This window comes from Geotrypetes seraphini, chromosome 13 (assembly GCF_902459505.1).
Source record: "Geotrypetes seraphini chromosome 13, aGeoSer1.1, whole genome shotgun sequence".
NCBI classification, from domain to species: Eukaryota; Metazoa; Chordata; class Amphibia; order Gymnophiona; family Dermophiidae; genus Geotrypetes; species Geotrypetes seraphini.
Window position 1 is genome coordinate 3,581,022 of NC_047096.1, and position 24,798 is coordinate 3,605,819.

The 24,798-nt window shown below is 45.0% G+C and overlaps 1 protein-coding gene across 3 annotated transcripts; it reads right to left on the reverse strand.

Annotated features, from left to right (window-relative positions):
- Positions 1–1,084: 1,084 nt before the first annotated feature.
- On the reverse strand, positions 1,085–20,631 carry RAB7B (RAB7B, member RAS oncogene family). 3 transcript variants are annotated; one of them, XM_033919161.1, is made up of 6 exons: positions 20,498–20,631; positions 12,481–12,541; positions 12,139–12,265; positions 9,723–9,938; positions 8,678–8,803; positions 1,085–4,449 (listed from the first exon to the last, which is right to left on the reverse strand). In XM_033919161.1, the coding sequence occupies exons 2-6, from the start codon at positions 12,531–12,533 to the stop codon at positions 4,366–4,368; spliced, it is 606 nt and encodes a 201-aa protein (XP_033775052.1). In that variant the 5' UTR covers positions 12,534–12,541; positions 20,498–20,631; the 3' UTR covers positions 1,085–4,365. The 3 variants fall into 3 exon arrangements, with proteins under 3 accessions (XP_033775052.1, XP_033775050.1, XP_033775051.1); XM_033919159.1 differs by lacking the exon at positions 20,498–20,631 and adding an exon at positions 19,700–20,018; XM_033919160.1 differs by lacking the exon at positions 20,498–20,631 and adding an exon at positions 19,700–20,031 and having other exon boundaries at positions 4,439–4,449; positions 9,715–9,938.
- Between the last annotated feature and the right edge of the window lie 4,167 nt (positions 20,632–24,798).

Below are 24,798 nucleotides of genomic sequence, written 5' to 3' on the forward strand. Positions count from 1 at the left end.
CCTCAGGGTGCTGAGGCTGTAGCTTTAACCACCATGCTATACTCTCCCTTAAACTCCATGCTTTCCCTCCCCTTTAGAGTAGAAGTTCTCAGTCTGGCCAGGAGAAGCCCATCCTCAGCTCAGGGGTCAGATTCTGCTTCAGGCTCAGCCAAAAAGAGGCCACAAGGTGACAAGATTCAAGGAAAAATCCAGATTTCATTTCACACCCCTGCAAAGGAATTCTCTCTCAACCTGCAGTTTGGATCTTGCCTTGCTCTGTTAAAGATTTGTGTGCTTGGCAGTGCCACGCTCAGGCTGCTGCCTTGCAAATCAAGTGGTCTTTTTCTCTTTTTAAACCCTGCACAATATAAAAGCTTACACAGGACTGTTATTTTAAAACTAGGATTACATTTATTTTCATGGGGGTTTCCCTTATGAAGTCTCCTGTCAGGTCAGTTTCTTGCCCATCAATCAAGTACAGCAAGGGAACAGAAAGAAGCAGATCCGTTTCCTTTTTAATAACACTTCTTAAGTACCGTAATGGGTAGAACCAACTGTCTCTTTACCCCTGAAACAGGGCAGTCTGGGTCACTTGTAAGAATCCAGGAGATCCTTCCGGAAAGATCCATTCCTGGTCTCCTTCCAGCAGTAACCGATGGCACTGCCCAAGTCTGCCAGGCTCACCCAAACCTCTTTTAGTCCAGCTGTACCAAGGTCTTCACTACATTCTCCATCTTTAATTGGGCATGGGTTACAATACTTTCTTAAATTTTGTTTAAATTGCACAAAGAATTAGAATGAATGACGTGGAGATCACGTATATAAAGACATAAGAAAAATCTCCAAACCAAGCAAGATGTTTCCATCACATATGGGTACAAAAATCAATCTAGATTTAGCAATGAAAGTGCAAACTTTAACAAAATAGAATTGCAGTCATTGAGGATGGAAAAAATATCAGGGCAACACTTTACTGACCCCTAATCCTGACTCTCTATTCTGCCCTCAAGTTGGGGACTCCACTGGTCCTTTCCTGAAGTCAGCATGTCAGACACCTGTGGTTGAAAGTTACACTGGGTCTGTGTGCAAATGTATGCTGTCTTCGGCATGGGGGGGGGGGGGTGCCCTAGCTGCCCCTGGCACAGGAAGAGAGGCAGGTTCTTGACCAGGGAGTGGCAGAACCCGAACGACTGCAAATTACAAGCTGGTAACAAGCGCTGTGCCTCATTCTAAGCTGCGCTGCTGCCCTCCTGTGGCTAGACCCTAAAATTACTCCCAGTTAAAAGGCATAAAGACCAACCAAATTCCTGAGTTCCAGTATCTGGAGAAGTCCAATTCCTTTTTCATGCCATTTAAAAATATTATTTTCCCCTAAAAATGTCCACGTTTTCAAGGCTTTTTTTTAATGGAAAGAATAACTTTCAAGTACCGAAAGTTAGGGACAGTAAAAGTATCTGCACAGAATAAATATTAACTTTTTTGATTATACCATAAAAAAGCAGAATATCAAATCCATCTATACTGATCATCAGACTTATATACCACCTCTTCCCTATAGAACAGAGCCCAAAGTGGTTTACAAAATCATATAGTTAAATAACAAAGAGCCAGAACAAATATTTTGGCAAGAATAGTCAGAATAAAGCTAAGCTAACTCAAAAGTGCCCACTTTCAGGACTTGTTCAGGAAGGGGGGTTTCTAAAGGCCACAAATTTGCAGCAAATTCACTTTAAACTTCTCCATAGGGCCTATTTGACCCGCTCTTGGGGCGCATCCGTTTAGCCTCCGTGGCAAAATCCATGTTGGTACTTATGAAAGTGCCCTAAACTGATCCTTTGGGCTGCAGTACCCCCTCGGTTAGAGGCATTGCTCCATTTATCTGTTTCTTGGGATTATGTGACTGCTTTTGGGTGATCAGTGGTCTCTTGAGGCCTGCGCCTGACCGTAAATGTCTCACTATTGCTTTCCTCTTGGTAAACCACTTGATCTTGCAACACTGGGCGGAGGGGCTGGAGCCTCCCTTTCAAGCCTGGATTCTTTCCATGAAACAAGCGGCTCGATTTGAAATTACTTTGGAAAAGTGTAAATTGTCTACCCCTGAGCAAAAGCGCTATTTGCATTTGTGGACTCAATGCTTGGCCTGGGTGTGAATTGCTAGCCATCTCTGTGGGTATCTGAGGGGTGCCCCTACTTCCTAGGGGCTGGGTGCCTGTTGGGTGAGTGGTGTGCTTGGGGGTGTCGGGAATGTTTTGGGGTGCAGGGGGGGGTTATTTTGCTTGCTTGCTTGCTTGCGGGAATATTCTTCTCTGGACACACTTGTTGGAGGAGCTGGATTCCCCCCTTTTTGTTGGGGGTTGCTGCGTTTACCTTGGTACATTGTTTCTGCACTGGTTGACTGTGTCCAGTTTGTTTTGGTTTTGCATCACTATTTTAAGCGATACTTTACCCTGTTGGATGCATTGCTACGCACTTTGCTGGTTGTGTGGCGATGTCTGTTTCCTATTGTACCAATAAAGATACTTTACAAAAAAAAAGAATAAAGCTAAACTTCATTTGAAATGTATAAGACAGAAAAATGTCTTTAAAGCTCTCTGAAACTGAAGAGAAGAATCTCAGCTCTTGACGGGACCAGGAAAAATATTCTGAGCGGAAGCCGCCCTATGATTGCCCCGGGCGCCTCTCTCCCCCCCCTCAGAATGCCACTGGCCTCTTCCACCTCCGTCCCCCTAGTCTTTTCACTGCACCATTTTATCCAGCAAAGGTCCTGCTCACTCCATCGAGTCACGTCATGTCATTTGTAACCTGATAGAAAAGGGGGGTGGGGGGGGAGGAAAGCAGATTTCATTCCCCTCCCCCATTCCATTTCAATAATGTACATTAATGAGAACCAGTTCTATTTACTGATTTCAGAGTTGGGCAACCACGGTCCACAATCCTGTCGGGTTTTCATGATTTCCACAATGAATACACATGAGATTGATCTGCACGAACTGCTTTCATTTTATGCAAATGACTCTCATGCGTATTCACTTTGGCAATCTTGAAGCTCCAACTGGGTTGTGGGGGCCCCCCCCCCCCACCTCTCAAATTAGCCTAAAATGTTTTATGATAATAAAATGAAATAATCAAACTCTTCCACCCAACCCCCTTCCCAATTTGTGATAGCATTACCCTCAAACTGAACAAAACAAATATAAAGAAACATTCCATAAATGATAGGAATCTAAAGAAAATGCCCATTTTTGCCTGTACACGCCTAGTTAAGCCAATGGTGTGTGTCACAATCTGTGCACACTTTCACTGTCTCAAAGATTTAAAAAAAAGGTTTGGACAAGTTCCTGGAGGAAAAGTCCCTTTCCAGATCAGCAGCGTTTCAGTTTTACTCTCGGCTGTAACTCAGTCTGTTTGATAAGTAAATGCATGTTGCGTTCTAGCTAATTTGAAAGTGACTCAGCTCCAGAGCCAGGTAACCCTATAATCTACAAGGCTGAGGCTAAGGCCTTGCCCTGGCTCCCCTATGTTATCAGCATGGGTGTGGTGTATAGTAACAAAATCCAGTTTGGCCTGCTGCCTGGAGAGATTCCAGTTTGTACTGCATACTGGGAATAGCAGCTCCAGCTGAGATAGGGTTCAAATAGCTGAAATTAAATCTTAAAACCAAGATTAGAGCAACGAAGAGCCTGGAAAGCGGAAGTAGAGATGATTTAAATTAGTGAACTCGTTTCCTTGTCTAGAAGTTTACAAATGAGGGCGTTTCTGAATCTGGCCGCATGTTAGATTTCTGAGGATAAACAAAGGCAACAGAAAATGTCACAGAGAGATTTAAAAGCTGGGATGGTGTGTAAGAGCCGAGGGGGATGAGCTGCGAGGATTTCAGAAGCAGAATTCAAAGTCTGGGCTTTTGCTGATCAGAGTTTCATATTTTTCTCATGTGACTGAAGACTTTCCCAGAGGCTGGTCTCCCCGACACTTTCCTGATCACAGACTGAACGAGTGGAAGATTCAGATGAGTCCCAGCACTGCCTGACTTTAATATGTCTCTCTCTGGTTGCTGTTAAGAGATGGACTGACTGCGCAAATGCTTCTCAAATTTGAGTTTCTCTTTTGTGAGACAGAGCCTGGAATTTAGACAGAGTCACTCGGTCACGTGTGTTTTGAAGAGTCCAAGGAGTCCCATCTCTCTGTCCTTCGTCTTCAGGTGCTAGACGTTGCCTCCTCCCTCTGCTACCCTGATACCCACCAGGAATGACCTGTGGGACTCAGACCTCATCACCCTGACCGTGAAGGTGTGAATTTGGCAGAGAAGAAGCCCCAGATCTTCCAGGCTGCAGGTGGAGGCAGGGCAGGTACAGACGACGAGAGGCCTGCAGTCGACGTCAGAAGGTTTCACCAACAGCAACTGCTACTGGTGGACTCCAACGATGTCAGCTTAATGGAATCGGTCAGATAACTCTCAATTGACTCCCAGTACTGTAAGACAGACAGAAAAACAGCCCCTAGATAAACGCTTAACTTTCCTTCACTTAAATAAAGGTTAACAACAACAACAAAAAAATCAAACGGACGGGTCAATATACAGCCAGTGGCATTGAATATTCAGGGCCATGGTGGCTGGATTTTATGCGGGTCCCATCTGATATTGGCCAGGACTTGCACAAGGGGAAAGGGGCACGTTCACCCTCTCTGAAGATAATTAGAGACTCTTGACTGGACCCCCATCCCTCCCACATTCCATAGAGCCCCCTCAAGTTTACCACTGCCGCATGGGCGTGCCGCTTCCCTTCTCAAGCAGCAACCTCCAATCTGCTGTCACGCCAGTGTCGGCTCTTCCTCTGATGTCAGAGTACGAGTCGATGCTGGCATGGCAGCAGCTTGGGGGTTGCTGCTTGTGCCAGGAACATTACAGAAGTATGGGGGAAGGGAAGCAGGTGTGCATGACAGGAGGGGGCAGGAAAGGAGCGTGTGGAGGTAAAAGGGGGTGGAGAAGAGAGCAGGAAAGAGGCACTTCTCACCCTCACTACGCCACTGAGTGAGAGGGCACCAGGCATCCCTCATACTACTACCCAGAAATTAAGCGGGCACTGGCTGATATTTGGACTAGTGCCCAGTTAACTTAGCAGCTAATGTTAGGACAGACTCATTGAAGTTACATGGAAATACCTTTAAAACCAATAGGAAAGATTTATTCACATTGTCAGAGGATGTGACAACACTGGTTAACGTAGCTGGATTTAAAAAAGGTTTGGACAAGTTCCTGGAGGAAAAGTCCGTAGAGTCTATTATTGAGGCAGACATGGGGGAAGCCACTGCTTGCCCTGGGATTGCATTTTGCTACTCGGGTTTCTGCCAGGTACTTGGGACCTGGGTTGGCCATTGCTGGAAACAGGATACTGGGCTTGATGGACCTTCAGTTTGTGCCAGTAAGATTATGCTTATCTTATGTTCTTAGCCAATGAAGTACAAGCTCCACTCACAGAACGCCATGGCACTAACTGGTCAGTACAGGGGTGGTTACTGTTGCTATTCAGTGGCTCTGTCCAATTAATACTGTCAGCAATCCTTGGCATCTTGCTTATAAGCATGTTATCATCCCCATCATGTTTGGCTGCCAATATGGTTGGCATGGTGGTGACTTCACAGCCAGCATTTAATCATGGGTGACTGAGGCCAGCAGCTCTGGCCACCTTGTTGGGCAGGCTGAATGGACCATGAGAGGTGGTGGAAACAGCGATTGTGTCTGAATTCAAAGAGGGCCTAGGATAGGCACGTGGGATCTCCCAGAGAGAGACAGAGATAATGGTTACTGCGGATGGGCAGACTGGATGGGCCATTTGGCCTTTATCTGCTGTCATGTTTCTATAACCATAAAGCTCTATGACCTCACAATGCAGGTGTAAAGAGCCTTAGCCTATAGGAAGAGGAGATGCAAATGTTAAGAGCCTTAGCCAATAGGGAGAGGAAGAGATAGTGGATGCTGCGGATGGGCCATTTGGCCTTTATCTGCCGCCATGTTTCTATGAGAGTCTTCCTCTGCCGTCATTTACTGTGGTAACTGCTAGTGGATCTCCTGCTCAGTTAACTCATTTGGAATATTAACCCCAGAACGTACAGCGACACCTTTCTTTACTGGAGTAACTTCATACAGTTCTTGACTAGGTTTTGGAACTTGTCCCTGGGAACAATTTTCTAATGGATGATCTTACATTTGCAGTATTCCCCAAAATCCGTCCACAGATGTGAACCCAAAGAAGTCTACATAACAGATAAAAATACAGTAATTGATACAGATTAATTCCTAAGCTACAGAATACCCCCTTCCATCCCCCACCCCTGACCACCAGGCCAACCCTGTAACACAAACCTTAAAAGAAATCAATCATTACTCCAAATCAACTCACTGTTCTCCTAGGACAAGCAGGATGAGTCAGCCACATATGGGTGTTGTCCCAACAGCTCCCAATTTGCGGATAAGCTCTCCAATAGCTCAGAGATATATATATATTTTTTTTTCCTCTGGGCATGCCCGAGAAAAAACTACCCCATTTCCCCCTGCTTCCCCCTAATCCCCAGTCTTTAGTTTCCGCCTGTTCCCATCAGTTGGATTTTTCTACAGCTCTCCATTAAAAATTTTCTACCATTACAACTTTTCTACTTACCATCTTGAAGATGCCAGAAACATCAAAGAAATGCCCGGGATGCAGGAAAAGGATGAGTACACTGGATCCTCATGAATTGTGCGTCCGCTGCTTGGGTCCGGTGCACGAGGACCAGTGTTGCTTGCATTGTGCCCGCCTGTCTCCACGTGCACGCAAGCTAAGGAAGAGGGCACTGAGAGACTTCTTGAAGAGAAGTGAGGCCCGAGAATCTTCCTCCAGCAGCCATCCTCATCGGAATGCAGCAGTGGGGGATCCACAAACTACAGCTCAGAACCCACCCCCAATTCTTCCCGAAGGTGGCTTCAGCGTTCCACATCAACCAGTCTATCATCCTCCCTGCACTCTACATCACCCCACAGGGAAGCTTGCAGCCACCTCAGCAACACCTCTTGGACTGTGTGCGAGCCCTGACCACCTACATCAACAGGACGCAACAGACCAGACAAGCCTCACAACTGTTCGTCTCCTACGACCAAAACAGACCAGGACTGCTGGTCACCAAACACACGCTCTCACGCTGGATATCCCAGTGCACCTACAGAAGAGCGCAGCATGAACCGCCGGTGGGAGCCCACGCCCACCAGCTCAGAGCCGTAGCCACCACTCTGGCTCACCTACAGCACACAATGATAGAGGACATATGCAATGCAGCCACTTGGTCCTCCATGCACACCTTCACCAAGCACTACTGCCTCGACATAGCATTCCACACCCCGAATGCATTCGGCCAAACAGTCTTGCAAGCGGCCCTTCCCTTGCAACCACTAGCACAACCTTGACAAACACTGATCAAGTAGGGTGTCGTAGATATTGATTAAGTAGGTCTTCCAGTACTACATGTTTAGACTGAAGGTTGAATATGCAAGTACTAATTGTCACATGCAATTACGAATTGTTACTGTTGACCAGTTGATTTCTCACTGTTCATTGAGAGCTATTGACCAGTTGCACTGTTCTGTGAGTATTATTGCCCAGTTAACACAGCACTTTATCAAAAACCTTGTTTACACATCTTAACCTGCTTCGCCTGATTACCCTGCCCGGCTCAGCCTCCACAGCCAGGCGAGAGATGCACATAGCGCTAAGGCGCAGGTCCAGTCGGTACATCCCTCGGCTAGGGAGTCACCCATATGTGGTTGACTCATCCTGCTTGTCCTAGGAGAAAGTGTAGTTACTTACCTGTAACGTAGGTTCTCCGTGGACAGCAGGATAGTCAGCCACACAACCCACCCGCCTCCCCGTACGGCTGACCCGGCCACACTTAGGAACATCCTTGGGATTAGGGGGAATCAGGGGGAAATGGGTAGTGCTCGGGCATGTCCAGTAGGGCCCAGGCACGGCACGTGCTCAGAGAAAAAAAAAAAAAAATAATAATAATCTCTCTGAGCTATTGGAGAGCTTATCCGCAAATTGGGAGCTGTTGGGGCAACACCCATATATGGCTGACTATCCTGCTGTCCACAGAGAACCTATGTTACAGGTAAGTAACTACACTAATTGCATCCCACACCTGCCCCTCTAAATACCAGACTTCCAAAACTCAACACAGCTAACCCCTCGTGTCAAACTAGCAAACCCCAGCAATCCAATCCCACAACCCCCAATCTGAGGCAGAAATCCCCTTAAGGACGAGCCTGACGTGAAGTCTGCAACTCATCTCCACATGCATCCTCTCCTGCACAGTCAGAGCCCGAAAAGGGGAAGATGCACTTGTGTCTGGTTGAAAATGTGGCTTTAACCATTCCAGCTGCAAATTAATGCACAGGAGCTTTCTCTCTCGGTTCTCAGCTGTCTCTGTAGGGGGAACCTTGACGACTTTTTCACCTTCAGGAGTTTTTACAGAACCTAAGACACCGGAGAGCCTCAATTTGATAGGAGCTGTCTCTGTGACTTGGATAACCAGCAACAACCGTGCTCAGGGACCCAGGGCTATCATTCCTCCCACAAGGGCACATAGGTTTGTCATGGGGTTCAGACCGGATGGTTCTTTTTCAGGGCTGGGACGATGTCAGTATGACCCATTCAGAGCAAGAGACACTCACCTGATTCAGGGCTTTCCTCGCCAGAGTTTCAAAGGCTTCATCCACGTTAATATCATCCTTGGCACTGACTTCAAAATAAGGGATGGCTCTTTCGTTGCACCAGCAGGTGGCGCTTTCCTTCGATACCTGTGAGATGGAAGCATGCTGTCAGGTGACTGTCCCTGTGCACCTGGATTGGCCACCGTGAGAACGGGCTACTTTGATCGATGGACCATTGGTCTGACCCAGTAAGGATTTTCTTATGTTATTGAGACAGACATAGGGGAAGCCACTGCTTGCCCTGGATCGGCAGCATGGAATGTTGCTACTCTGGGGATTCTGTTTGGAATGTTGCTACTCTGGGGATTCTATTTGGAATGTTGCTACTCTGGGGATTCTGTTTGGAATGTTGCTACTCTGGGGATTCTGTTTGGAATGTTGCTACTATTTGGGGTTCTGGAATGTTGTACCCTTTGGGTTTTGGCCAGATATAGTGACCTGCATTGGCCTCCGTAAGAAAGGGCTACTAGGCTTGATGGACGATTGGTCTGGCCCAGTAACGTGAGTAAGGGGCAGGGACCAGATGCCTCATGCGCCCTGTGCACTTCATGTTTACCCGTATTTGTTAAGGTTTACTAACGCACTGGATCAACTTTCGGTAAACCAAAAGGCGATGTGCATAATTTTGCTCACAGAAAAATAAAAATATATAACTAAACCCAACCATCCATAGTTTAAAAAATGAAAATATAATAGCACCTAATATGGAACACTATATAAGAATTAAAAAAAAAAAAAAAAAAGTTAATCAAACCGACCACCCAGTCTCCCATCAACCCCTCCCCGGTTCAAGAGCAGTTCACTACCCCAGAACCAGCCCAAAGCCTTCCGCAGAACAGATTTAAACTCCAGTTCAGTTGGGGGCATTTGGAGAAGGGCGAAAGCCAACACCATCAACCTTCCAGTCACAGATTTGCGAAGTGTTAGTGACTCGGGGCTCTCGTACCACTGACAGAATCCACCCCCTCCCCCCCTCCAGCTCCCGGCACTGAGCCCACCTTTTTACCTGCCGATCACCGATATCAATCTTATTCCCCAGCATCACCATGGGGAAGTCTTCTCTCGATGGCCTAATCCTTTGCAGAAAGTCTTGTCGCCAGTCTTCTACCGAGTCAAAGGATTCCTGGTCTGTAACATCGAAGGCCAAGATGCAGCCGTCTGAGCCCTTGTAGAAAGTGGATACCATGGAGCGGAAACGCTCTTGACCCCCTGTGTCCCAGATCTGAGAGATGCACAAAAGATCACACGGTGAGACACGAGGAAGGGCTCAGACTACAGAAATCCCAGCTCCTTCCACAAGACAGAATCATGAATGAGACAGTCCTTGCTCCCAAGAACTTCCAAGCTACACAAACTCACCCGCTCCTCCAGAGCACTCCAACCACGCTCCATCTATTCTTCCCTGTGAAAACATCTCAAACTTTCAGAACCACCAAGAGAGCAGGACAAGTTACCCTCACGCCCTGCAGGGCCGGTGTGAGATGCCAAGCAGTGTTCTGGAGAAGCGGGTGTGTTGGTTTAGATTGTAAGCTCTTTCAAGCAAGGACTGTCTCATTCATGATTCTGTGCATCGCTGCGTACGTCTGGTAGCGCTCTAGAAATAATTAATCGTAGTTGTAGTAGCAGAGTCCGGCCTCTGTATTACAATCAAAGTGTTCTACATATTATATACAGGTAGGTATTTTGTACCTGGGGCAATGGAGGGTAAGGGGGACTTGCTCCGAGTCACAAGGAGTTATAGTGGAAATCAAACCATGTCTCTTAGGTTCTCAGGACTGCTGCATTAATCGCTAGGCTGATCCTCCATTGAAGGAGTAGCCGTTATGGAGGGTGGGTTGTGTTTGGTCTCAGTGCCCACTAGGGCCCAAAATTGTCTATTTCTGCTACTTATGGGGGTTTTACGTTACTGTTGTTATATAACTGGGATTTCCTGTAGAGTTAAAGTGAGACTCCAACAAGGCCCCCGAAGTAGGGCCACCATATTTGTGAAGATAAAAAAAAAGAAAAAAAAGAGGACACATGATCCCGCCCCCAATCCACCCACAGCCCCTCCCACGCTCCACCCATTTCCTTGGCCCCCTTTCCCATCCTTTGTACCCTTTTAGTGCTACTCTCTCCCTTCCTCCAACCCTCCTTCCCCATGGGTGCTTCTCTTTCTCTCTCCTTCCAACCTCCTCTCCTTCTGTTTCTGTCTATCCCCATCCATCCATCACTAACCTACTCCATACTCATTTCCCTAGCACTCTTTCCTTTCCATAATGCTTCTCCAGCCCTCCCTCCATGCTGTTTCTCCAGCTCTCCTCCATGTTGTTTCACCTTCCCTTCCTCCCTCCATGCTGTTTGTCCATCCCCTCCCTCCCTTCCTCCATCCATGCTGTTTCTCCAGCCCTCCTCCATGTTGTTTCTCCTTCCCTTCCTCCCTCCATGCTGTTTCTCCATCCCCCTTCCTCCATCCATGCTGTTTCTCCAGTCCCCCAGCTCCCCTCCCCTCCATCCTCCAGCCTCTGATGCTGCTTCCCCTCACGACCTCTCTAGCTTCCAATTACCCCACCTATCTCCTTCTCGGGTCCAGCCACTATAATATAATCTTCAGGTAGCTGGCAGCAACAACAAGATGAGTCTGCTGCTGCTGGCATGCCCCAGAAGTCACCTCTCTACAGTGATTTCCAGTTCCCACATAGGTGGGATCTGCAGAGAGATGGCTTCCAGGCCAGGCTGGTGGTAGCAGACTCACCTCATTGTTGCTGCCAGCTCAAACATTATATTACACCAGCCAGGCCCGGGAAGGAGGTAGGTGGGAGAGTCAGGAGAGCCGAATAAACCTGGACAGACTTCCCCATTTTTAAAAAAAAACATCCAGGCACCTGGACAGTCTTCTAAAATAGAAAATGGCACGGTTACAAAATTCATCACCTTTCCCATCCCGTGTCCTTCTTTAGTATCCATCTCAACCTCCGTCCTCCTACACCAGCGTTCTTCAATGCAAAGCTTGAGGGTCAGTGGCTGGGCCCATTCAGACTCTGATTCTTATGTGAGCCAAGTATAAGATAATGAAGCCATTGTGACATCACTGATGACGTTGGCTCTTAGGCATTGGTGGATTGAGGCATTATGACATCACAATATCTGCTCTGGATACCAGAGACTGTCATTCTTTAGTGTCTATCTCAACCTCAGTCCTCCTACACCAGCATTCTTCAATGCAAGGCTTCAGGGTCAGTGGCTGGGCCCACTCAGACTCTGATTCTTCCCTCTCTCCTTAAAGAATGACATGGGGATGGTTTACCACAGTTATCCGCAGGGATAGGAACAATGATGAATTTTGTCACCGTGTCATTCTCTACTCTAAAAAGAGGACATGCCTGTGTTTTCCCAGACATCTGATAACCCTCCCACTTCCCAGGTGTGAATGAAGAGCTTACCTGGAGTTTGATGCTGGCATCATCGATCTTGATGCTCTTTGTAAGGACACTTGCACCAAGGGTGGTCCGATAATCCTCATAAAATCTCTTATTTACATACTGCTGCAGCAAAGATGTTTTTCCAACCCTGATGAAAGGAAATAGAAACATAAAACTCTTGAGGAGTTGATAATTTGGGCAGAGAATAAATCTGTCTGGATGGTTGCTGGTTTCCAAAGGATCACTCTACTTTGGTTTTTTAAAATTATACTGTTTTTATAACAGGGTTAGATACAATCGACTGGACCCCCCAAACCTGCAGGTCTGGGGGTATAAGGTTGTAGGGAATTTGCAGAGTCTTACCCCATCGAGCCCAGAATGATAATCTTCAGGTCAACTTTCTTGCTGGAATTCATGAGAAATGCTGGGGATAGAACAGAGAAAATGAATAGCTAATGACCGAGTATTTCTCCATTTGCCTGCTCTCGTTCTCTTCACCTTGGAGAGGGTGAACAGTCTCTCTTTCTCTACTAAGTCAATTCCCTTCATTATCTTGAATGTTTCGATCATGTCCCCTCTCAGTCTCCTCTTTTCAACTCCTCCAGCCCCTTAACCATTTTTGTCACTCTTCTCTGGACCCTTTTGAGTAATACTATGTCCTTTTTCATGTACGGTGACCAGTGTGGGGCGCAGTATTCCAGGTGGGGGCGTACCATGGCCCAGTACAACGGCGTGATAACCTTCTCCGATCTGTTTGTGATCCCCTTCTTAATCATACAGGAGTGTAGGGTAATATATCAGAATAGGAGCTGACTATTAACATTGTCTTTATTCCAGGTATCTTGCAGGTTATTGGTATGGGGAAGAGACAAGGACAGAACTCGTGGGGACAGGGACAAATTTCTCCCCGGGTCATTCTCTCTATATAATTCACCAGCTTTTCTATCTTGGCTTCTGATACTGTATTCTCACACATAAACTCTACGTTCACCACAAAATCTCCTAATGATCCCTTCCACCAATGCTATATGGCATCTGATTGGAATTCACTATCTTAACACCTACGATTAGAAACTTCATTTTTGTCATTCAAAAGACAACTTAAAACATATTTATTTACTGAGGCATTTGGTGGTTAAAAATGGTCAGTGGCGGTTTGGGCCAGGGTTGGCGAACTTAAGCAGAGCTCTACTTTGAATTTTCTTTTATTTTGATGTAATTTCTTTTTTCTAACATTTTGCTGTGATTTTATTCATGTAAACTGCCTTGAAGGTGTTGCCATTAGCAGTATATCAAAAATGTAACTTCAGAAATGGTTTTAAAAACACTTCTGTCACCGTCGTAACACCACCATCCACGTGGCAGCTTATTCCATATGAGAGATGTCCAATGTAGAGACTCTTTAACTAAAATGCAATAAAGTTTGCACTTACTGTGCGTCAGATGGAAAACTTGATGCGTGGAAAGTATAAGACTTGTGTGTGCTAGCTGGGGGGGGAGGGGGTGACGGGGGTCCCAGCAGATTTTCACACAGTTACCAGACAGAAAAGTCCTTTAGCACAGTGTTTTTCAACCTTTTTACACCTATGGACCGGCAGAAAGAAAAAAATTATTCTGTGGACCGGCATCAGTCAGTGGACCAGCGGTTGAAGAACACTGGGCTAAGTCGTGGGCCAGATCCCACCCATCTCTACCCAATCTCCACCCCAGACCCCGCCCCCATAATAGTACTAATTGCACCTTGCACATCCCGTGCCTCATCTGGAAGCCTTCCCTCTGACGTTGCGACGTCAGAGAGAAAGCTTCTGGTTCAGGCGCAGGATGCCCGTAGGAGCCACTGCCTGTGGCTTTGTCCACTGAATCAGTTAGGAAGAGTGAGCTGGCTCGAAGATAACGCCGCATCGATCGCACTGTGGACCGGCGGTTGAAGAACATCCACACTCTTTCGCATAGCGCAGTCTCTATCAAAATATTCAAAAAAAAAAACTCTCCCCTCCCGAATCAACTTTACCATCAGCCGATCAACTTTCCAATTTTTTTGACTCCAAAGTCAAAACAATTAGAACAAATCTAGGACCTTCTCTACCTACGTTCTCATCCCCAACTAACGATAATCTTACTTCTCTATCTTTTAGTACTTTTTCCAATTTCAAAGTCCCTTCATTAACTCATCTTCACACTATTCTTCAAACTATTAACTCCCCTAACAATATTATGGAATGCATTCCCCCACTATTGCTTAAAAAACATTTTTCTTTCTTTGGTCCCTTTCTACGAGAAATGATTTCCAAATCTTTCTCGGAATGCCTTGTTCCTATCGCATGGAAAACATCTTTAGTTTTTCCAAAACTCAAACAATATAATACAGATCCCTCCCTCCCTAACAACTACCGTCCTATTGCTAACTTACCATTAATTACTAAACTTACCGAAAAAATTATTCATTCCCAACTATCAGAATTTTTTGACCAAACTCATGCCCTACATCCATATCAAACCGGTTTTCGCACCTCTCATTCTACTGAACTATCACTACTTGGTCTTACTACAACCATACAATACTTTCATGATCACTTAAAATCCGTTATATTAATTTCTCTCGATTTATCAGCAGCCTTCGATACCATAGATCATTCCCTACTCTTGGCTAGACTTTCGGATTGTAATATCACAGGTCATGCTCTCCAATGGTTTATATCCTACTTTCACGACCGAAACTTTATAGTTTCTTCAAATAATCAAACTTCTTCTTCGGTAACTCAAACGTTTGGAGTACCCCAAGGTTCAATTCTGTCTCCTTTACTTTTTAACATCTTCTTATCCCCTCTTCTCTCTCTAGCCCAATCAATAGGATTTTCAATTTTCGCCTACGCAGACGATATACAGCTGCTCTATCCAATCAATACATCAAATCCTTCAGATATTATAGATCTAAATATCAAATTAGATATTCTAAGTGATTGGCTCCTTTCCAACAAACTCTCACTCAATATTGAAAAATCCTGTGGTCTTCTTCTCCCGATTAAAACTTCAGAATCACTACCAGGAACTATCTACATTAAATCTATCCCATTACTTATGAAAAATCATATAAAATTATTAGGTGTCATTTTTGACAGTACGCTTTCTTATCATGACCACATAAGTTCTGTCGTTAAAACCTGCTTCTTCAAATTACGTATCATCCGCTCTCTCAGTACTATTCTAAATACAGATTCAATTAACATTCTAATCCACTCATTAGTCATCTCACATTTAGACTATTGTAATTCCCTTCTTAATGGTCTGCCTCAAAAAGAAATTCGACGCTTACAACTCATACAACACACAGCAATCAAATTAATAAATAAAAAAGGCAAATTCGAACATGTCACTCCTCTCCTTAAGGAGGCTCATTGGCTCCCGATCACTCACCGTATAACTTATAAAATTATTCTCCTCTCTTTCAAAATTAAAAACTCTCACCTACCTTCATTTCTTGATAAATTATTAATACCCCAAAGTTCACCTCGTTCTTTAAGATCTACTGATCAAAAACTTCTCTATATACCATCCTTAAAAGAATCCTATTACACTAGAAAAACTAATTTCACAATAACAGCACCCACCTTATGGAACTCTCTCCCTCAATATCTTCGCGATGAACTACAACTACCAAAATTTAAGGTCAATCTCAAAACTTTCCTTTTTCAAGATGCGTACGATAAATCCTAATCATAAAATAATAATATATTTTTTTATTTTTTTTTTTTATTTTAGAGCAGTCCACCTTCTTTTTTATTATACCCCCACCCCTTATGTGTCGTCCCCTTTTCCCTCTATATCCTTTTTTCCTTCTACAATTATGTAACTTTTTCCCACCTCCCCATTTTTCCTCACTTTCTAGTTTGTCTGTAAATGTCATACGTGTTCACTCTAAATACTCTTTTACACTCTTTTTATTTCTCTCTATTCTATATTAAATTCTTTTTTAATTATTATATAATTGTAAACCGGTCAGATATTCATTTTATGATCGGGTTATTAAAAACTAATAAACTTGGAAACTTGGAAACTTGGGCCTGATGCATGTGCTGGCCCTGTGGACCGGCAAGAAATTTCTGTCGACCGGCACTGGTCCATGGACCGGTGGTTGAAGAACATTGCTTTAGCACATTGTAAGTGAGCTAATCAAGTTTACTAAAATTTGATATACCACTTATCAAATATGCAAGCAGTGTACATGATTATAAAGCTAAAATTAAATAATAAAAAGGTAATCACAATAACCAGGACAGACTAGAAATACAATAATCAAGGGAAAGAGAGACATCAAAAGAGAAAGACAATAGGGAGGGCATTAAAATTCTGCAAGATAAAAGAGGCAGAGACCGTATTAGCAGTTAAACGCATCTTTGAAAAGAAATGTTTTTAAATTTGATTTCAATTTGGTAAGAGAGGAGTCTTCTCAATGGTATATAAGCATACTGTCTCATAATGATGGGGGAGTGAGAGAATAATGTGATTTTCTGATGGTATCGTATATTATATGACGTGGTGATGGAATTTCTGATAGATTTTGATTGCTTCAGTGTAGTAAACATGTAGGTGTATATGGAGTAAGGCATCTAATGATCAACCCCGGGGATGGTGTCATTCTTGTTTTAAAAGTTAGCACAGAAACACTTACCACCTTCTCAAATTGCAATATTAAAAGATGCTCAAAGATCCGTATTGAACAAAACAGAGAATCTGGTGCATAGAAACCAGAGAGTCATTATACCGAAAAGATCAAATGGATCAACAGCCGTTTCAATCTGTACCTTATGATCAGAAACCGTTGGTGCAATCTAGAAAGCCTTATCAAGGACAAAGCGCCAGGCATTGATGGTATTCCCACTGAAACATTACAGCAATCGGATGCAGCCACTACAGTTCTTACAAAGCTCTGCCAGGAAATTTGGATAACAATGTTATTCCTGACTGAGCGGAGAAGTGGTCCAGCTGACTGTGGAAATTATTACACAATCACTCTGATCCTGCCTGTCAGCAAGATTCTACTTAAGTTCAGGCAGAAGAGACCGAAACCATACCTGGAACAAGAACTATCTGAAGCGAAATGAGGGTTCAGGAAAGCGCAAGGAACAAGAGACATAATCAAAGTTAATAGAACAAAACATCAGAGACACAGGACTGAATGAAGAAAGCTGAGGTGTGAAAATCCTTCACTATGCTGATGATATCACGCTACTAGCTAAAAGTGAAAATCTGAGAGATTTGATTCTAAAGATCAATGGAAATAAAAACTTAATTGTGAAGACAAAGATCTTGACTGACTAGTGACATCAATAGGGACTAGAAATAAGAGCCCAATTGCAGGAGAACCTTGGCAGACTAGAAGACTGGGTGTCCAAATGGCAAATGAAATTTAATGTGGATAAGTGTAAAATGTTGCAAATTGTGAAGAATAATTTATATTATATCTACATGATATTAGGGAATTAAGGGGTCATTGTGGACAATAATTTAAAATCATCTGCTCAATTTGTGTTTCAAAAGGAGATAGAGCAGCTTGTAAGCGGCCAGTCTTCTGGGAGCAGTTGGTTCGGTGTGCAGTATCCTTGAAGGATACTATTGAAACAGGATATTTAGGGAGTCTCAGATTTCAATAATGGTGAAAGAAAGCCAGGAGTGCGTGCGTAAGAGAAAGGCCGAGTAAAGGACTCAAATTATCTCAGTCATCTTCTCAGCAGACTGTAGATACAAGGAGAAAACACAATTTAAAGTGTCTGTTTACAAATGCTAGAAGCCTAAAAAATAAAGTAGGAGAGTATATAGCATTGAATGATGAGGCGTCTCAGAGACCTGGTGGAATGAGGACAATTAACGGGACACTGTGTTACCTGGGTACAAATTATATCGCAAGAATAGAGTAAATCAGATTGGAGAGGGGGTTGCACTATCCCCCTCTTTTACGGACGCAGAGCACGGGTTTTAGCGGCGGTAACTGCTCTGACGCTCAACAGGAATTCTATAAGCGTGCTAAAACCCACGCTATGCGTTCGTAAAAGAGAGGGTATATGTTAAAGAGGGAATTGAATCAAATCAAATCAACATTCTTCATGACTCTCGCTCAATCAATAGGATTTACCCTTCGCATATGGAGATGAATCCTAATGCTCCAGGAAATGTTCAAGAAATAAACCTTAAACTCAACCAAATTTGCCTTAAACTTCCAAAAAACTAAGGGCATTTGTTTCCGTGCTCCTGCCCTGCTGCTAACCCGGTTGGTCGCTGCCACGAGTTCTGGCTTCAACTGCTGAGCAGTACCGAGCAGGAGCACGCTTTGGCGCTACTGCTCGGCGCTGAGCTGCTTCCTGTACGGCTCCTGTCGGAGGAAAGGATGCAGTCCTGCCGTGGATCTGTGGAGCCAGCCCGCTGTGTGCCACCCTTTCTAGACTCGGGGTCCCTTCCCCTGGGAGTTTGTTTGCCCGCTGACCTTGTTACGGGTTTTAAGCGCAGGCTGCACGCATCTAGAGTGAAACCCACCCAGGTTTCAAGGCGCAGGCTGCCTTTCCCGCCCCCGACCGCGTGGCGAGGATCTGTGGGGGGCGGAGGTCATAGTCGGTGTCTGGCCGACTGGCAGTCCAAAGATCTCAATGAGAATGTATTTTCAGAAATATAAGTAATAAAACAAATATTGTTTCGTAAAGAAGGAGATAAACCAGAGCCCTGAGTGGCAAGTTTATGTTTACTGGGGAATCAGTTCAGAGCAGTTTACATGAGCCTCTGTAATGGTTTTTGAGATTTATACCATAGAAAAGCCCAAAAAAGTTTTTGGGAAGTGTAACCCGATTTTAGAGACTAACCCTTTTGGGTCGGGTCCCCAAGACAAAGGACATTGTCGTTATGTATTTCTGTATGTGTATTCTGGTTTTATTTGTATTAATAGAACTAAATCTTGCCCCCCACCCTTCAGCAATGGCGGCAACACATAAAGATGGAACGCACCCAGCTTCGCTCTTTGGATTCTCCAGAGGGTGGGCAATTTCCGCACATCTGGGGACCCTTCTGGAATTCCTTTTCCCCCGCTGCAAACTTTTAAGACCCTGTGATCAGTCGTACAGTAGCATTTTGGTCCTCTCTTTTTTTTCTTCTTTCACTCCCTTGCACCTGTGTTGTTTTCGGTATTGGATAGATGGGGTTTGGGGGGTGGGGGGGGGGGGCTGGTTAGTTTTGAACGAAAATTGTTTGAGCCCTGTGCTGGCTGTTTTTCTCATGTGTTGGTTGTTTCTGTTTACTTGGGCTCAATAAAAATGATGTAAACATAAATAAATCTTGCAGTCCCCAAGATTGATGTGAACTGTCCCACTTCCTACATTTATGACCCTAGTCCAGGGGTAGGCAATTCCGGCCCTCGAGAGCTGGAGCCAGGCCAGGTTTTCAGTATCTCCACCATGAATATGTACCAGACGGATTTGCATGCACTGCCTCCTTGAGATGCAAATCCATCTCATGTGGATATCCGGAAAACCTGAGCTGGCTCCCAGGACCGGAATTGCCCAGTCAATCATCCTACATAGAGTATAGACACATATAATACCAGTCCGGTGTCTGTCTCCTCTGTTCCTCAGCCCCAAATGAAAGCAAAGCAGAACCGACTCGCATCTGCCCCCTTCCGAACCGGGCTCTGCCTCCAGAAGAACCGACTCCCTGCCCGGGTCTCTGGCTCTCTCCTTCCTGCTTCTCCTTCTGTGACTCATCTCTCCCCACCCACTCTCTTTCTCCTCCCGCTTCTCTCTCTGACACAGCTTTTCCTTTTCTCCAGGGTGGGGGGAGCCCAGCTGTAAGCCAGACTTTTCCTGGGGGGGGGGGGGTAGGCGGATAAGAAGCAGCAGTTCTTGCCCCGTGTAAGTGCTGCGGCCATTTGCAGTAAACATGGCAGCTGCCTCCCCAGTTCCGAGTTTTAGGGGTCGGGGGGGGGGGGGGGTTGGTCTGCATTACAGAGTCCCATCTGGCATCGATGAAAGCAGCCCTTCTTTAGGTGATTTATGCAATCCCGATGCCGTCGGTACCACCCGTAGGTCACCCAAAGATGGCCGCGCAATTTTGAACGACCAAGAGGTGCTCACAACCCATTTTTAGCACTTGGCAAGCGCTAATTGGTGATCGGCAGCTATTGTGCTTCTCTTGGCCTAAAGAACCTAGGCGCCTAACTTATTCTGCGCGCAGCTTCAGAGGGGGTGTGGCCAGGATTTAGCAGGGCTGTGTCTGTGAGCCTCAGTCCTGGAACAGCAACAGCAGGGGGTGCTATCGAGCAGAGCTGTGTTTGAGCCTCGGTATTAGAGTAGGGTAGGTGGGGGAATGCTGCTTAGCAAGGCTGAGGTCAGGGCCAGCTTACCTAGGCTGAGCTTAAGGGATGGCAAAGAGCAGATGCATTCAAAACACTCCAGTGGGTCCTCAGAGAACCATCCTTTACCCAGAAAGAAGTGGATTGTTTTCAAAGACAGTAATTGCCTTCATTTAGGGCTTTGTGATTCTATAATGTCCAGATTTTTCTGGTAGAGCTGGGGGTGATTGGGTTTAATTATAAAAATCTCAGGGGGAGGGGCATCTAGGGGTCCAATTGACAACTGAGGAGGGCACAACTCAGAAGGTTTGCCAGCTGACTCCAGATTTTTCTGGCAGGCTTGTAGGTCTTGCTTTTCTTAGGGAATGCAATCAGGAAATCAGAACTACAAGTCCCTGCATGCAGTGGGGGTAAACCCAGGACTGGATCAGCCCTTTCGGGTGAATCTGGATCCATTTGGCAGCACTACACCTCATACCTGCATCAGCCCTGACTGGTGTTTAGGAGAAGCCTCCATGACTACAGGCAAACCGGAAAATCCACAAGCAAAGGGCGTGGCTGACCTCCCCTGCACCAGCAAGGAAACTGTGTTTGCCAGGCTCCTAATCATAAGCAAAGAGCTGCCACGTTTAGTGGACGTCACATGGGTGGTGGCTTGTCATGTGCCCTTGGGAGAGGATTTGAAGGCAAATCCTGGGTCACACACAACAGCTAAGTCTCTTCAAATAACACACTCGCTCACAGCAGACTGGGCTCCAGTGCAAAACCAGCCCAGTTCAGCTCTCTATGGCGGAGTGGTTAAAGCTACAGCCTAAGGTTGTGGGTTCAAACCCTTGGGCCAGGTACATTAGACAGATTGTGAGTCCACCAAGACAGACAGGGGAAAACGCTTTGAGTTCCTGAATAAATTCATGTAAACCTCTTCAAGCCAAGTACCCCCGCCCCTGACCTCACCCCCATAATAACAGTACTAATTATAATGCCCGGGCAGGGAGGGAGAGATCCTGGCAGGGGGCAGGCAGGAAGGTGGGATCCCCAGCGGCGGCAGCTTCTACAGATGGGCGGGAATATCCTCCACAGCAGCCAGGCCACGTACCCCTAAGGGTACACGTACCATGTGTTGCGAAACACTGCTGTAGAGGGTTTAAATTCCTCTAACTCTCTTTCACATGCAGCCTTTCATGTAACTCTCTGCAATTTGGGTTCTCTATCCTTTGGTATTTCTATAGAGATCCTATGGATAATTTAGATTAGAACACCAATACGTGAGGGATGAGAGGTGGGTGAATCCAGGAGATGAGAAGGAAAGGAAGGGGAAGGGTATAGAGCAGGGGGCATCCAACCTCGGTCCTCGCCGGGTCACGTTTTCAGGATTTCCCAAATGAATTTGCATGAGATCTATTTGCATACTATGGAAGCAGTACATGTAAACAGATGTCACTCAGATTCATCGAGGAAATCCTGAAAACACGACTGGACCTGTTGGACGACCCTGGTGTAGAGTGAGAGGTAAGGGCGAGAGACAGGAGGTGGTGCTGTCAGAAGGAGAGGCGAGAAGTGAGTGGTGAGATAGATGGGTAAGATAAGAGACAAATTGTGGTAGTGGATGGTGGGAGATGAAAGGAGAGTGAGAAGGGAGGGAGGGAGAGGTGGAAACTGAGGGGAGACAAAGGTAAATGGCAAAGATTAGAGAGAGGAGGAGAAGATGGGAAAGGAGAGGCGGAGAAGGCAAGAAATGTGTGGTGGTGAGAGGAGAGCAACAAGGGGACAAAATTTTCCCTGTCCCCGCAGAAACTCAATTTCCCTGTCCTGTCCCCGTGGCTTTTGTCGCTGTCGCTGTCCCTGTTCCTGCCCCATTCCTGTAAGCTCAGCCTTAACTGCACAAACTTCGAACACATGATTTTAAAGGGTTTGAGGCTTGTGCAGATGAGGCCGGAGCTTAGGCATTGGTGGAATGAGGCATTATGACATCACAGTCTGAGCTCTAGAATGTTGCTTCTTAGGATTTTGAAGTGTTGGAGGCTTGTCCTCGTCCCGTCCCCATGAGTTTTGTTGCTGTCCTTGTCCCTGCCCCATTCCTATAAGCTCTGTCTTAAGCGCACAAGCCTCAAACACTTATGATTTTAAAGGTTTGAGGCTTGTGCTGATGAGGACGGAGCTTAGGCATTGGTGGAATGAGGCATTATGACATCACAATCTGAGCTCTAGAATGTTGCCACTTAGGATTTTAAATGTTTGACACTTGTGCAGATGAGGGCGGAGCTTACAGGAATGGGGCGGGGGCAGGAAAAGAACTCGACAGGATGGGAAAATGAGTTTCCACGGGGATGGGGAAAAATTTGTCCCCCATGTCCTTCTCTAATGGAAGGTAAGAAGTGGGGGAAAGTGAGTGAGTGGAGGTGGTGGAGAGGGTACATTTGAGGAGAAATTAGGAAGCTGAGAGATAGTGAGGGATGAGGGGTGTGATGTGAGTTCCTTTTTTCATTTCTTCATCCTCAAGGGTGAGTGAGTCAGCAACACAGCTAACGGCTAAATTTCTGCTTAGATCAATTACTGAGATGTTTGTGACAGTTGTCTAGAGGCCCGAAACCGGAGGATATTCTACCAGATTTCATTTTCAGTCATGAGTCTCCTGCTTAGTTCCTCATTGCTCAGGGTTATAGATTTAACAACAATACTTTCTCTGAGAGTGCACGTGGCCTGAGCATTTTTATGGCATCTCTGAATAATTCTTACGTTGGTCGAGTGTTTCAGTGGAGGTATCCTGGGCACTGCAGCTCCAATCCCCATTTGCTCAGAGCGGATCCATAGGCTAAAATGCCAGTAGGAGCAAGTGGGGATACCCCTATGGAACCACCACAGATGTGAGGCAGGCCCTAGGGAGGGGTAAATGTATTCAACAAGCTATGTTATCTTATTGCTCTTTTAGGAAATTAATTAATCCCACTCTGTTCAATAAGTTTATTACTTAATGAGAGTTTTACATTGAAACTGTATTTTATAATATATCTGTATTTTTATTGTATTTCACTGATTGTCCGGCTCTTTTTAGTGTAAACTGCCTGGCGGTATAAAAGAATAAAGTTATTATTATTATGATCTCAAGGGGAGTGTGTAGCGCAGTGGTTAAAGCTACAGCCTCAGCACCCTGAGGTTATGGGTACAAATCCCACACTGCTCCTTGTGACCCTGGGCAAGTCACTTAATGCCCTCATTGCCCTAGGTACATTAGATAGATTGTGAGCCCACCGGCATAGAAAATTGAATAAATAAATAGTGTGCAAAGTTTCTGTCTGGTATTGTGACATCATAATGCCTCATTCCACCAATAAGAGCCAACCTCATCAGTGATGTCACAATGGCTGGATTGTCCCACACTTGGCTCACTTTTACTACACTTTGATTTCTAGAGTGGGAGCATCGGTTAAAGCAGAATCCCAATGAAACAAGGCGTCAATATTGTAACCCGAAAGATTAAAATGATGGTGTTGAGATCATAACACGCAATTCAAAGCAATATGGACTGTGGCAGCCAGAACCAAACAGAAGGCGGACACTTTTCTCCAAGTGAGCGGGGAGCTGCTGAATTGAAGACTTGGCCCCTTCTGCTCTTGGTTTCTGGCTTTTAGGGCATCACCAAGTTCAAGTTCAAGTTCAAGTTTACCTTTATTTGATGAATCGCTTATCACAATACCTAAGCGATGTACAATTAAAAACCATCAGAGTGTGGCAATACATTTAGTTAATAAAAATCAATTAAGAGACAGACATACATTTAGTTGACAAAAAATCACTTAAGAAACTGACAAAGATTGACGAACATGAAGGGGTGGGAAGCAAGGGAAGAAGTTACAATTTTGTTATCTGTTAAAGTTTAACATCCAAGGGTAAAAGCACATTGGGTAAAGATGGGTTAAGATGAAAAAGAAGGGTATGGAAACCTAAAAAAGACTATGTTTTATAGGTCAAATGCGTCCTGGAATAAATATGTTTTAAAAATTTTCTTAAACGCAACAAGGTCTTTTTCGTTTTTGATAAAATTTGGAAGGGAGTTCCACAGTGTGGGCGCTTTTACAGAGAATATATCATTGCGTCTTGTGCCTATGATTCTTAATGAAGGGACTGATAGCAAATTTAATGAAGAGGATCTTAAGGAACGAGCAGATTTGTGTGGGACAATCATTTTTGCAATAAATTGGGGTTCATTGAAGCTTAATGTTTTGAAAACCAAAAATAATATTTTAAAGGTAATTCGGTGAGTTATAGGAAGCCAGTGTGATTTAATTAGTAAGGGGGTAACATGATCAAATTTCTTTGCATTGAATATTAATTTTACTGCTGTGTTTTGGATG

What these genes read in the sequence shown, in the direction of transcription:
- RAB7B (XM_033919159.1), bottom strand. Translation starts at nt 19,859, where the DNA reads ATGAGTCACAGAAGGAGAAGCAGGAAGGAGAGAGCCAGAGACCCGGGC. An exon ending in ATCATTCTGGGCTCGATGGG is followed by an intron (nt 12,266 to 12,480) that starts GTAAGACTCTGC and finishes TCCTTTCATCAG; the next exon opens with GGTTGGAAAAACATCTTTGC. An exon ending in CGAGGAAAGCCCTGAATCAG is followed by an intron (nt 4,450 to 8,677) that starts GTGAGTGTCTCT and finishes TCTGTCTTACAG; the next exon opens with TACTGGGAGTCAATTGAGAG.